This window comes from Rhipicephalus microplus, chromosome 7, assembly GCF_043290135.1.
Source record: "Rhipicephalus microplus isolate Deutch F79 chromosome 7, USDA_Rmic, whole genome shotgun sequence".
Taxonomy (NCBI): Eukaryota; Metazoa; Arthropoda; class Arachnida; order Ixodida; family Ixodidae; genus Rhipicephalus; species Rhipicephalus microplus.
Genome location: NC_134706.1, coordinates 15,716,464 through 15,730,181, shown reverse-complemented (window position 1 = coordinate 15,730,181; position 13,718 = coordinate 15,716,464). Strand labels below are relative to the sequence as shown.

The window sequence follows — 13,718 nt, the reverse complement described above, 5'->3', positions numbered from 1 at the left end:
TACGACGACATACGTCGCTCCCAGCTGGCAGTCGATCTGCGTTGCTCCAGGACAGTCTCTAAAACTACCGAAAAGCTCCGATTTGACAAACGTGTTGGCAGAACGCTGCGTGGCGACAGCAGGTACCCAAAGATGGGAACCGCTCTACCGAAAAGCCCCGATTTGACAAACGTGTTGGCAGAACGCGCTGTATAGTGCGTGGCGACAGCAGGTACCCAAAAATGGGTACCGAGCGGCGCCCATCTCGGGGGGTACCTCCTGCCGGAGTGGCGGTGGCCACGTCACGTGCAGCACCGCAGCCGATGCGAATGCACGCCCGAAGCATTTAACTTGCGTGCAACTTTATTTCTCGATTAATCGAAGCGATAGCGATAAACAAGGCTCCGCACACATGGCACACGCAACGTCCAAACTAAGGGACGCACTTGACGCGGAAGGCCGCCTTGCAGTTGCTCGGCATGGGCGATTGTCCGACTCCACCATGCACCTTCATGGTAGGAGCAACCTGAAAATAGGAAAAAAATAAATGGAAGAAATAAGAATTGAAGTGTTATACAGGCAGCCAGAACCAATATTTACTAACCCATTTTCCTCGGTGCAACCGAAAGCTTGCAGGTCAGAGTGTAATCAGGCAATGATAACGCGAAAAAACAAACAAACGCCGATAACCAATTATAATGAAATGTTTCGATTGCGAAATATGAAGTCACATACACGCAACACATCCTAAAACATATGGGAGAAGTGACAGCGGGTTGTGTGCGGGCGCGTGCGGTGCTTTTTTTGCGCATGCGCGCACTGCGTACACACCCGCCGCAGCGCGGCATGACATCCATATAAGCCCGCTCCGCTTCTCAGCGTGCAAATCGTTTACCGCAAAAAATAATAACAACAAAAACGCTGCAACGTCGCGCCATCTATAAAGGCCTGACTGCACGTCCGCGTCGCAGCCTGTGACCTTCTGTGACGTGGCATCGCGCTCTTTCCCTAAGGAGAGAGAGAGAGAGACGCACAGCTTCGTCCGCGCGCCTTCTCTCTCTCTCTCTCTTTCTCTCTCTCCAAAACGCCCTCTCTCTCCTAAAGGCCCTCTTTCTCTCTCCATAAGGAGAGAGTGCTCTCTCTTTCTATAAGGAGAGGGAGAGAGGGCACGCACCTTCGCGTAGCACGTGTCCTGTCCCCCCCCCCCCCCCAAAAGGGCGCGAGGCCTGGCGTCCTTATACCTGTGGCCAGACCCTATTTTTTTTTATCAGTAGTCCCTGTCGCGTTGCTACTCCCGACTCGTTTTCTTTTTATCCTTCTACCGTTTCCCAATCGTTCGCTCCACATCTCGTCCTCCTCCTTCGTATAACACAATGGCTCCCCCGTCGTCGACACCTCCGCCGACAAGGTCGGAGTTAGAAGATGAGAAAAGCACCTAATTTCTGCAACCCGGTCGGGATCACGGCGCAGTGCCTGTGGGGAAGGAAAAAGGGAGAAAGGTGGAAAGAAGAGGAAAGATTAAGTGAGCAGTGGAACGGTCGTCATCAACAGAAGCAGCAGTCCAGAAGCAAGGGTAGGGGTGGCAAGGGGCCCGTCCTCGGCGGCAGGACCGCCGACAACACTCTCTAGACTAGCTAACGTCTCTTCATGTCCTCCTCCCTAAGCGAATATACGTCATAACACTATGACGGATCTGCTTCGTCGGCGCTTTTGGGAAACGCGAGGCAGCACATGGGACGAATGAATTCGCTATGCACTGTACGGTATACACACACAGGCCAAGCGCGCAGCAATGGAAATTTCTGATGACGCTTCCACGGCGCCTGTCGAAGTGTGATGATGACGTCTCCAAGGAGGTAGAGGGTGTTACTGAGAAGCGCTCTCACTCCCTGCCGTCTGAGAATTTCCCGGCAGCCACATTGCAACCGTTATTTGATGGAGTGAAATGCAGCGCATAAAGACGGCACACAAAAGAATGATGCGGGACAAGCACTCATCCCGCGTCCTCCTTCTTTTGCGTGTCGTCTTCATGCGCTGCATTTTACACCCTGGAGCTAAACCAACTCGGCCAGTTTTGTACGCCACTGCGTTATTTCGTCTATAGGGGACCTACACAATCAATAAGCGGAACGCGCATACACAGGCGCTCTATGAGATAAACTTGAGTCGAAAAAAAAAAAACGCTGCATTGTAATCGATCCCGCACTGCTAGTGGTTACGTTATAAATTGTGTGAAAAGTATAGAGTTTACGCAGTGATGTTCCGTGCAGGGGATTTTCCCGTTTTCGGTGCCTTTTCGGCTGTCATTTCGAGCCAAAGGGAAATGTTCGTGATATTGCCGGGAATTCCACTGGAATCGGTAAATTCTATATGACGACCGAAAATTAGCAGTCACAGTGCGCCTTCATCTGCCGTAATGGGTTCTGGCGCATGCACCACGCAAGCATAGCCCTCTATATTTGTTTCTGATATTTACGCGAAGCGAATTCTAGTTCACTACTGGTTGCCCACAATGTTCTGTGTACTAACAGTATATGAATTAATAGAGTCATGCTTTTGTTGTGCGGCAGTGCAGGGGTCGGTCACGATTTCAAATGTCGTCAGTACGTCAGACTTGTGTATTTATAGTATGTGTGTGCGTGGATCGGGGGGGGGCGGAAATTAGTACTATTGGGCAGGTAAATATGCTGGGAATTTCGTCAACGTTCTCAAGTAAAAAACCCCGAAATAGGAAATTCTCATTTCACCGAATGGGAATTTTCCGACGTATAGTACGGAACATCACCGAGTTTACAAGCGAAGTTGCCTTTACTCTCTCGAGTGCCCTCTCTTCGTATACAGTCCTCTCACTTCGGAGACCGGTGCGAGCACGCATTTCGTGAAACAGCGGATTGCATGCTGCTATTGATTGACGGCTGACGCAAACTTAGTAGTGGAATATAGGCATCATATTGCGCCTTTCGTTCCGCAGTGTCGGTATACGTGCCGGCGCCGCGATCTGTAGTATATGTGGTGCGCGAAAATTGCACACTATAGCAACACTATAGCGCGCTCAGGAATCGCAGCTTGAGTAAAGGCCTGACCACAGGTGGGCGTTGCAGCCCGTCCGCGCACGGCTTTTTTTTTTTTTTTTTTGGCGCGGCGCTGCGTATGCCTGGGCTCTCAACCTCGGCCAGGGGGCGCTGCGCCGCGCGCGTTTCGCCGTGCCTTTTTAGCCAAATCTGCATGGTCGCTTGGTACCCTGCTCCCGCCTTCTGCCACGCGCTATTATCTGGTCGCCCTCCACGTGCAGCGTCACCTGTGACTCGCTCCGAAGTGTGGCAGCTTGGGCTAGTTGGTATGGCATGACGATAGTTATAGCGCGAGAACAAAACGACGACGTGTCTTTCGTGTCCCCCTTGTCTCTGTGTCGTCGTTTTGTTCTCGCGCTATAACTATCGTGTCTTTCGTGTCCTTCTTGTCTCTGTGTCGTCGTTTTGTTCTCGCGCTATAACTATCGTCGCTCCGGAGGTTTAAAAGGATTATGAAAACGTTTGCATGGTGTGAATCTTATCGGAACCGAGAGCGGTTCATTGACAACCTTTGCGGGACCAAGCAAGTCAAACAGACGATGTCTTTGAGCGAGTGCTATAGGTGAACGTCGATGGTGAACAGCTGCGTTTCTGTGAGGTGACGGCACGAATTCCTTATGTATGTTAACGGGCGGTAAAATGCGCCTTTGCTGCGGCATTCGTGTCTTCTCGGAGATGTTTGTATATAGCGTTCGGATTTCTATGGCTCGAATGACAAGCTTGTCGCGCGGATATCAATTTATTAGGAGCTGCACTGTGAACAGACTAAACTTACGTCTGCACTGCTCATTCCCTGGCACCATTTCGATTGATTGATTGATTTGCGGGGTTTAACGTCCCAAAACCACCATTTAATTATGAGAGACGCCGTAGTGGAGGGCTCCGGAAATTTTGACCACCTGGGGTTCTTTAACGTGACCCTGGCACCATTTCAATGCAGTGTGTTCAGTTTCATAAGAGTTTTCATTTTTTGCCTAGGTTTTCATCGACTGTTAACAAGGTCGTATCGTAAGTTCAACGACACCTTTGAGTTTTCGCAGCTGCTTTCAAAGTATAATGATGCGCACAAAAAAAAAAGGTATTCTATGTTCACTTCGACAATGCCTTGCAGCGCATGTTTCATTTCGGATAATATCTGCGCCTCATCACGCGCAGCGTGCTCGCTGATTCGAATGCCGATTAGGTTGTAGGTTGTTTCGATAGCTCTCTCGGTCATCGTCATATCCAAATATAACCCACCAGGATCGAGCATATTTTTGATTGATTGATTGATATGTGGGGTTTAACGTCCCAAAACCACTATATGATTATGAGAGACGCCGTAGTGGAGGGCTCCGGAAATTTAGACCACCTGGGGTTCTTTAACGTGCACCCAAATCTGAACACACGGGCCTACAACATTTCCGCCTCCATCGGAAATGCAGCCGCTGCAGCCGGGATTCGAACCCGCGCCCTGCGGGTCAGCGAGCATGTTTTTTTTTTTTTGGTTACGCCAAGATTTGCCCCCGATAACATCAACCCGCCCCATCTGTCATTGTTGCACGAAAACCTGAGCGCACTGTTACTGCGTTTATCTCCTGTGGAAATTCAGTTGGCGCATGCGGGATTCGAACTCATGACTTAGATTCTAGCAGCACGACACCTCATCATGCTAACTTGTTGGTGGGTGTTGCTTGCAAGACCTGCACGTGTAAACGCTCACCGCAAACTCGCGGCACAGTGAATCTGTTTACACTGAGCGGCGACGAGAAGGCTGCAGCCATCAGTTGAATAAAACACTTGCAGGGTTCACAGTACGGTATTTTAAGTGTATTAAGCTAGCAAGGTCCACCGCTTTCACACTAACAATGGTTGTCTCGGAAAGCCAGAGCCCCATCGCGTAATGTAACAGCGTTTGTCTATTTGCTGTAGTTTCAGTTTACTAAACACTTTTTCATTTATTTATGAGTCCTGCCATCGCGTTTTTTTAAGTTATTAATAGTTTGTAGTACTGTGCACGACAAAAAATTTTTCAAAGTAACGAGAACGCGGAGTATCGGCGAACTGTCATAATCCACTTTTGACGCATTTGCTCCTCGCACTGCTTGCATTGGAAACGGTATAGAACTTGACGGGCGGAGTTCAGCAGGTCTTCGTCATGTTTAAACTTTTGTAGCAGTTCGCAATGCAGTGCAGTGCTGCTTTCCAGAATGACGAAGGAGCGTTGCCGATAGTGTGCAAAATGATGCGAGATAAGCTCTCCGATTAAGGAACACGTTTTCCGCGCGTGAAGTGGGGAAAACCCAGCCAGCGCGACCCGTCCGAGTGACCGGAGCTTTGCCCTCTCTCCGCTAGGGCGGTGAACGGCGCTGCGCAAAATTAAGCCTGCCCTCGTATAAAAAAATGGGGGAGGGGCTGAGCTTTGCGTACCGGCGCTCTGCCTCTCTCTCTCTCACCGACTAGCTGCAACGCACACGTGTGGCCAGGCCTAAAGCGATTGTGTTTCATGACGCGCGATGACGTAATTTCTTTCCCCCGAGCCATCCCCCTCTATGTGTAGCAGCCAGCACGATTGTCGGGACGAGAGAAAACAATTCTCGAAGTGCGTACGCAACTAATTCCCGTATATCCCATCGTTCTTGACGGATTAGATCATTGCGCGAGATTGGTTCGTTCATTCTCTCGTTCACGTAATACGATAATCCGGAGTTGCAGGTACCTCAGCCTGCATGCCTCCAGAACCGGAACCTCAAACTCGCATCAGGTACCGTGCCGCAATCGCGAATTCAGCCCCGCAGAGGACCGGAACAGCAAAAAGTTAGAAATTAAATGGGGAGGAAAGGGGAAGAGCTCACAGCCTTTGGGGGAGGAGGTGATCACCCGTAATACCCTCCTCACCCTCTGAATCCGCCACTTGTCTAGCATGCCCTCGTTCGTTGATTCATTGAATCATCCGAGATATAGACTATTTTACGGACGGATTCGAGAGCCGCCACACTGGGCTGTTAACCTTCGTGTTCTTTACACCTTCGACCAATAAAACACACAGTGTTACGATAGACGCATTCACATCGACACGAAAGCAGTTTGGTTGGCGCATGCGATGTTTCGTGGCCTTCTTATTTCACGTCGTGGTATTTAAAAAAAACTAGAAAAAACGTCGACTCGAGAGCCCGAGATGGCACCGCCCACGTGTCTTAAGGCCTCACCCAAGGTGGATTAAAGAAAAATTCCTGGAGTGGAAGCTCCCGCAATGCCTTGCCAGCAGAAGTGAAGCCACCTTTTGCCACTGCCAAGATGGCGAAAACATGTTCTTTTCCGATAGTGCCCACTTAAAGATCAAGTGGCTTTGATATTTTATGCAAATGCTACGTTAGTTCTATAATAAAAGATAGTTGTCCCCGATGAAATAACACGCCGAAACGAGTATGGATAACTGAATCCCCAAAGAACTTCGTCTCCAATTACAAGCTCACTAAGGAAAACTAGTAACTGTAAAACGCACTTGGAGCACCATGTGACCCGAAAAAGTTTCCACATTAAACTCGTTGGGCGTGCGAGGGAAACGCTTCATTTTTAATCGCTCAACGGTGATCCTTTATCATGCCCCTAGTAAGATGGCCGCCACAACCGCCATACTTCCAGAGGAACGGCTTCACTTCTGCGCAATCATTTCCACTCCAGCAATTTTTCAAATCCTCCTTGGCCTCACCACACGGGTCCGTTGCAGCGCTTTCAGCGTGGGGCTTTACGACGCGGCGCAGCGCCCTCTCCGGGGAAGGGGCGGGCGCGTGGCGACGCAGTGCTGCGCGCCCACTACTCTCTTCACAAGGACAAGGGCGCTGCGCCACCACGTCAACATTCCGCGCGCCGACGCGCTCCGACGCGTGCGTTTGGTCAGGCCTTTTACGGGAAAGTAACGCGCGCGCGTATACCTTTCGCAGGTGCTCTTCCTGGCCGCACTTGAGCAGGTCGGCGCGGAACTTCTCCGCGTCCTTCAGCAACTGGCTCCGCTTAGCCTCGTGCAGCGACCGGATGTCGCGAATCTCTTGCTCCGCGGCTCGAACCCTCTCCTCGAGAATGGTGCGCTTCGTCAGCAGAACTTGATACGATTTTGACCAGTCCTGCGTCCGGAGAAACAAGCAAGCAGTCGTGTTACTACGCCCCCCGAGTTTCGTCGGCAGAGGTATAGGCACGCACTATGACCTACACTCTAAATAAAAAAAAAGAGCGAGTAGAAAGGGTGTCATTTTTTTCCCACCACAATAATCGTCATCTATATTGCGTTCCATCCTTGCGCTATCGCCCGGTACCTTCCGGTCACGATGGACATGTCCATTATCAGGGTTACATTGCACTCTCGATAGGAGAGTGGCCAGCGCCGAGTTTTCAAGAAAGGAAGCGCCCGCAAGCCCGATGACGATTATTGTTGGGGGACAAAAAAGACACCCTTTTTTACTCGATATTTCTTTAGAGTGTAGCCGGGAAGGCGTGAGGGGGGGGGGGGGGAGGGACTTTAACATGCTCGAAGAGAGTGCACGAAAGGTGATGAGATTAACTATGTTCAATTAGCTACCCTACAGGTAGGAAGGAAATTACCATACGAACAATAATATCTGGCAACGCTGCTGGCCAATCTATGGATGATATGTACCCTTCTATTGGCCAACACCGCCAAAGTCTGCAGATTACAAAAAAAATTTAACACCAACAAGCTCGTGCACGGCCGACAGCGTTTGACGCGCAGACCTCGACGAGACGAAACACCGAGTTCTTACCTGATGCCCCAATCGAACACGAAGATAGATCGTCGCTGCCAACGCACAAGTGGCGCAAAAGACAAAAAAAAAAAACGCCACGTCATGGCGTTCTGCTCGAGATTGTCGGAAATTGCGACGCACGATGTCAGCCGAACTCGTGAGCGGCCGTTGTGAGTAGAGTAGACGAAGTAGCGAAACTCCCTGTAGGCTCCATGCATTGAAATGCGGGCACGCCATTAGTCCAGACGTCGGGAGCGTGCAGATTGTGAATCCACCTGTTGATCAGAAAACCGACTATTAACGTGCTATTGGTATTTTGTGTTGCCGCTCTCAGATGGCGCTACTGTCCACTAATTCCCTCGTGATAATTGCAGGCGATCCGAACGATGTCTCAAACGGAGATACGGCAGGACTAGCGACCACACTGGCTAAAGGGGTCGATGACATGCGCGCCACTTCTCCTCGGGTACAGGTAGTGATATGCACGATACCGGAGGTACCGGTGTGTGACGGCAACCTGCAAAAAGCGGTTGTCAACGCAAACCAAGAGATATGGCGGATGAGTCGAGAGAAAGGCTTTGAGGTGGTGGAAATAAACAGAGAGGTGCATAGGTGGGGTGGTTTTCAACGAGACAGAATTCACTTCGATAAGCGGCTAGGTCGTGAGGTAGGTTGGCGACTTGCAGGACGCGCAGTAGCTTTTTTTGGGGGCACACGCGGGCCCTTTGGGGTGCAGGATAGCTAGTAACGAGGAAAACAGCCAGGGAGACTCTTTGACAAGTGGCATGGACAAATACGATTCCAAAGTGGCACCAGTATCTAAGATGGGTAGCGTCAGGGGCCGAAATCGATGTAGCCACGAGGGACGAGCCAATTCAGACGTAGGGTATATTAACATGCAGGGTGGCAGGAACAGGCTGAAGTGGGAAGAGATAGAAGAAGAGCTAAGGGAGGAGAGGCCGATGGTGTATGGTTATGTAGAAACACACCTTAGGGACATGGAACAACCTCCTAACAATCCGGACTACACGTGGGAATATTGTAATCGAACAGAAGGCAGCAAAAAGGGGGGTGGTATTGGGGCATTCATTCATGAAAGTACAGACTGGCACAGGGTCAAGCAGGAGTGCAAGGAACATTTATGGCTAAAAGGGAAAGTGGCAGGGCAAATGACGCTCCTGGGTTTTGTATACTTGTGGACAGGGGCAAAAGCCAGAGAGCAAAATCAACAAATGGTGCAGTGCACAGGAAATGACATCGACGAACTAGGCGAACAGTCCGAGGTAATTATATTAGGAGATATGAATGCGCACATGGAAGATACGGATGGATATACTGACCCAACAGGAAGAACGCTAATGGATATGTGTGAAAGGCATGATTTAATCATTTGCAACAGCACCGAGAAATGCGAAGGGCAGATAACATGGGAGGTGAGAAGGCTGCAGTCAACGATAGACTAAGCAATAATGTCTCATAAGATGTATGATCGGCTAAGGGTGATGAACATTGATGAATATGGATCCCGAAGCTTAGGTAATGATCACAAACGTATCAAGTTGAGTTTTGGAAGAGAAATGAAACTTGAAAGGTGGCATTACGAGCAACCACACGGTAATATTTATTCAGAAAGGCAAACAGAAACAGCAACTAAAGAGATTGAGAAAATAATCACCAAAGATACTGAAACAGAGTAGACATACACAAATCTAACTCGATTGTTCAAGTTAGATCTTGCTAAGGTACGAGTCAAATCAACAGGGAAAAGCAGACACAAACCCAAGAGCTGGTCGGATGAGGAAGTTAAGGGAGCCATAGTAAGACGTCAGGGAGCCTCCATGGAACAACAGGTACGCTAAAAAGAGGGGTGAACCGGAAGATGATGTCAAAAGAAAATGGGATAACTTTTTGAGCTGCAGAAGCGAAGAGTCCGATTTGATCAGTGAAAATATTAGAAGAAAGGGGGCTCCATGGATGGCACAAGTAGACAAAAAGGATAGAAAGGCAGCTACAAAGTTTCGGAACCATCTCAATTCTCTGAGTAATAACACAAGCATGAAACAGAGGTTCATAACTACAGTTCAAGGGGTCAGAACTAGAAGGGGATGAGGCAATAGAATATATAAAAACATTCACGACAGAAAAATTTAAGCACCAAGAAAGCGCTGCATGTACCGTACCAGATGAGGATGGACCAATTAGCTCAGTGGCTCCACTGGGACAATGAGACTGGGACAGGGCAGAGAAAAGAGTTCCTAATCGCACATCAACAGACCCTGACGGCATCCCAATCATGCTAATAAAGAAACTAGGACCAAACTATAAGCAAACATTAAGAGAGGCCGCGAGCAAAGCAATAATGGATAGTGAAGCTCCCAATGGGTGTAAACTAAGCAGGATAAGCATGATCTACAAAGAAAAGGGGGACAAAGCCGATATAAACAACTACCGTCCCATAACAGTGACATCAGTAGTATACAGGCTGCTGATGCAGATAGCAAAGGAAAGACTACAGACATGGGTGGAGAATGGGGGGGGGGGATGCTGGGAGAACTACAAAAATGGGTTCCGTAAACGAAGGAAGTTGGAGGACAATCTGTTTTTCATTGATGCAGTGTACTGAAACAGCGGAAAACGAACACAGACGCCTGCGCCTGGCATTTCTATATATCAAGAAGCTTTTACGATAGTGCGATTCAAGAACACTTGTGGGGGAATACTGGACACACTCTAGATGTGGAAGATGGAATAACTAATCTTCTAAAGGATATCTATAAAAGTAACAAGGTAGTTATCAAATAGGAAGAACAGGTATCTGAACCTATAGAGATACAACATGACGCTACGTGACAACAGAGAGTTTTAGTACTGCGTACGCTGCGTACGTGGCGGCGTTGCGTACGTAAGGACACTACGTTCTGCGTAGTGCGCATGCGCAGACCGCAACGCGCACGCATCGCGTAACGTACGCGGTCGCTACGTACGCACGCATGAGATGCGTGCGTGCGTACTATGAGGTGATCGCGCCGCTCTCGAACAAGTTCGCTACAGCGCGAGACTTCGTTTTGCAAAATGGCGGCATCGAAGGCAAGCACCGACCGGCTCTGTGGCTTAAAATATGGCCATAATCTGGCTATAACACTTGGATGGGCTCACATTGGCTGTCAACAACACGTGCTTCTATTTTGATCTACCAGATGGCGCAACACGCTTCACGCTCGTTACGTACGCGGGTACTACGGCGTACTAAAAGCCGATTAGTGGCAAACGACGCCACGTAACGCAAGGCGCTTGCGTGATGCGTACGTAGCACCATTCCGCAGTACTAAAACTCTCTAACGATGAGTATGCATGAGCAACACATGATAATGATGATAATGTACAGATGAAGAAGATTGGTATACTAAATGCCCACAGTATGTATGTATGTATGTATGTATGTATGTATGTATGTATGTATGTATGTATGTATGTATGTATGTATGTATGTATGTATGTATGTATGTATGTATGTATGTATGTATGTATGTATGTATGTATGTATGTATGTATGTATGTATGTACTTACGTACGTACGTGCGTACGTGCCCATGCACTCGCCATATATCAACGCACACACACACAGACACAAAGCCAACCTCAAGAGAGGGTCCTGGGATGCGGCTGTCGTCCGTCAGCAGCATCGTCATGAGCTGGGAGTTGTGGCGAAGGCGCATCGCGGCGACCGTGGTCGCAGCCGGAGCCCGCGGTGGTTCGTCGGTGCATCTGGGCGGCTTCGTCTCGACCACGTACGCGGGACCGGGACCGGTGCTGTGCGAGTCCAGCTGCACGGCCTGTACGGCCAGGGCCAGCACGCCCGGGTTAGCCAGTTCGACGTCGCCGATGCTTTCATCTGCAAAGCTGTAATAAAAAAGGCCCTCGTGTACAGCAGTCCTTAACCGTGCTATTCATAGTCACGAAACTAGAGTGACCTATGACGACAGAAAATGGCGCAAAGAAACGGGCGACACAAGACGAGGACGCACGGCACAGGCGTGTCTTAATGATCGATTAAGGGAACATTGTAATAATGTGAAAAAAAAAGTGCCGCCATATCCACGAAGTGAATGATGATGAGTGGGCGAAGCTCTGGAGGAAAACCTGGTAAACCATGAATCTTCCGTACATTTTGCCTACTCGATTTTATTACAATGCTCCCCCTAGCGTACGTCGCCGCACTAAATCGAACGATTGCCTTCCACCAATGACACGTGCCATATGTGACATCTTTCCTATTTTATAACATCTCGCATCTTTCATCATCAACTACAAGTACCGCCGTCTAGTTTATAACATCTTGCATCTTTTCATCATCAGATACAAGTCCCGCCATCTAGTGAGCACTGAAAGAACTAAACGAGAGGTGGCTACATGCAGGAGACGGTGCCGCCATCTAGTGAACACTGCAAGAACTAAACGAGAGGAGGCGACATACAGGAGACGGTACCGCCATCTAGTGGACACTGCAAGAACTAAACGAGAGGTGGCTACATACAGGGGACGCACAGCCCACGCCTTAAGGAGCTTCGCCCCTAAAACGGCCAGGGAAGTTGGTTGGCCATACATTGTAAATCCTGCGGCTGCGCGCCGATATTCAATGCATGCACAGTTATCGAGAGAATGTTTGACAAGCTTACTAGAGAGATTATTGAGGCTGAGGCCATCGCTTCACCGGGGTCCAAGTGCGTCAGCACTCCCTCTCTTACGCTCAGTGATAAAGAATTGTATTTTCTAAGAAATTAATTTTTTGTGCGCATCATTCATGTCATGTGATGTTATTTTTCTTGGTGATATAGGCGAGTGTGCGGTGGTAATAAACATTATGTTGGAAGTTAGCGCCTGTGCCGTGTGTCCTCGTCTTGTGTCCCCGTTTCTTTGCGCTATTTTCTGTCGTCACAATGCACGAACAAGCCCAAATTTTGACAGTGTAGAGTGACCTAGAATGTATTCTAGGTCAATCTATAGTTTCGTGACTAACAAATAGCACGGCACCCAGAATGACCTAGAATGTATTCTAGCTAGGTCACTCTAACGAAACTTCACCGTCACACGCTAAAGGGGAACCTGATGTGGCGCGGAAAGCTGCCGTTTCGCGGCGCCACCGTCGTTTAGGGGTCATGCCTTAGCCACGTCTTCGATTTGATTAGACAGAGATCGCACATGCGGAAGGTATGTGGCGTTTAACGCCCCAAAACCACCATATAATTATGAGAGACGCCGTAGCGGAGGGCTCCGGAAATTTTTGACCACCTGGGGTTCTTTAACGTGCACCCAAATCTGAGCACACGGGCCTACAACAATGCGGAAGGCCCAATCCGGAAGTCTGCAGTGTACTCTGCATCTGCCATCGCCTTTTTTGAATAAAAGGTAAGTTCAGGTATTGCACAGTTCAAGCTGCACGTTCGCAAGGCGATGCCGTTTTCTTTTTTTTTTTTTCGCGCGCCAAACGTATACACGTGGAAACTTTGAGAGAACTTATATACTTCACCAATGCTATAGCCATATGCGCCCGATCCAGCAGCCATTTACCATCCTCCCCTCTATAAGCCGTACCTACTTTCACCTTGCCATCGCGTGTACTTTGCGGCCATGTGGGAGAGAAACCCCCTATGGAGTACATCACGACAGATATATGATATCTGTCGTGATATATGTGATATCATACGTGATACCTAAATATTACTTCATATATGAGGTGATATTTTTATTCAGTTGCGTGCAGATGCTTGGGACGGCGTCTTGCATATATCAATCATATTTCAGCTTCGTACAACATTAAAAAAAGATATTCCCACGATTTCTACACAGTACAGCTTTACAAACAACGTGAGCGGCCAATTGCCTCTTATTTTGCTTTCCACGAGATCTATATAGGACGTCCATCTGATTT

At 48.9% G+C, this 13,718-nt stretch overlaps 1 protein-coding gene across 1 annotated transcript in view; it reads right to left on the bottom strand.

Moving 5' to 3' along the window:
• Positions 1–324: 324 nt before the first annotated feature.
• The window catches only part of LOC119179380 (uncharacterized), a 70,459-nt gene continuing 57,065 nt past the window's right edge, over positions 325–13,718 (bottom strand). The window contains exons 3-5 of the mRNA XM_075868750.1: positions 11,428–11,689; positions 6,965–7,153; positions 325–505 (exon numbers count right to left, since the gene is read on the bottom strand). Coding sequence (XP_075724865.1) covers positions 413–505; positions 6,965–7,153; positions 11,428–11,689 — 544 coding nt within the window. The 3' untranslated portion in view covers positions 325–412. The remainder of the gene's footprint in view (positions 506–6,964; positions 7,154–11,427; positions 11,690–13,718) is intronic.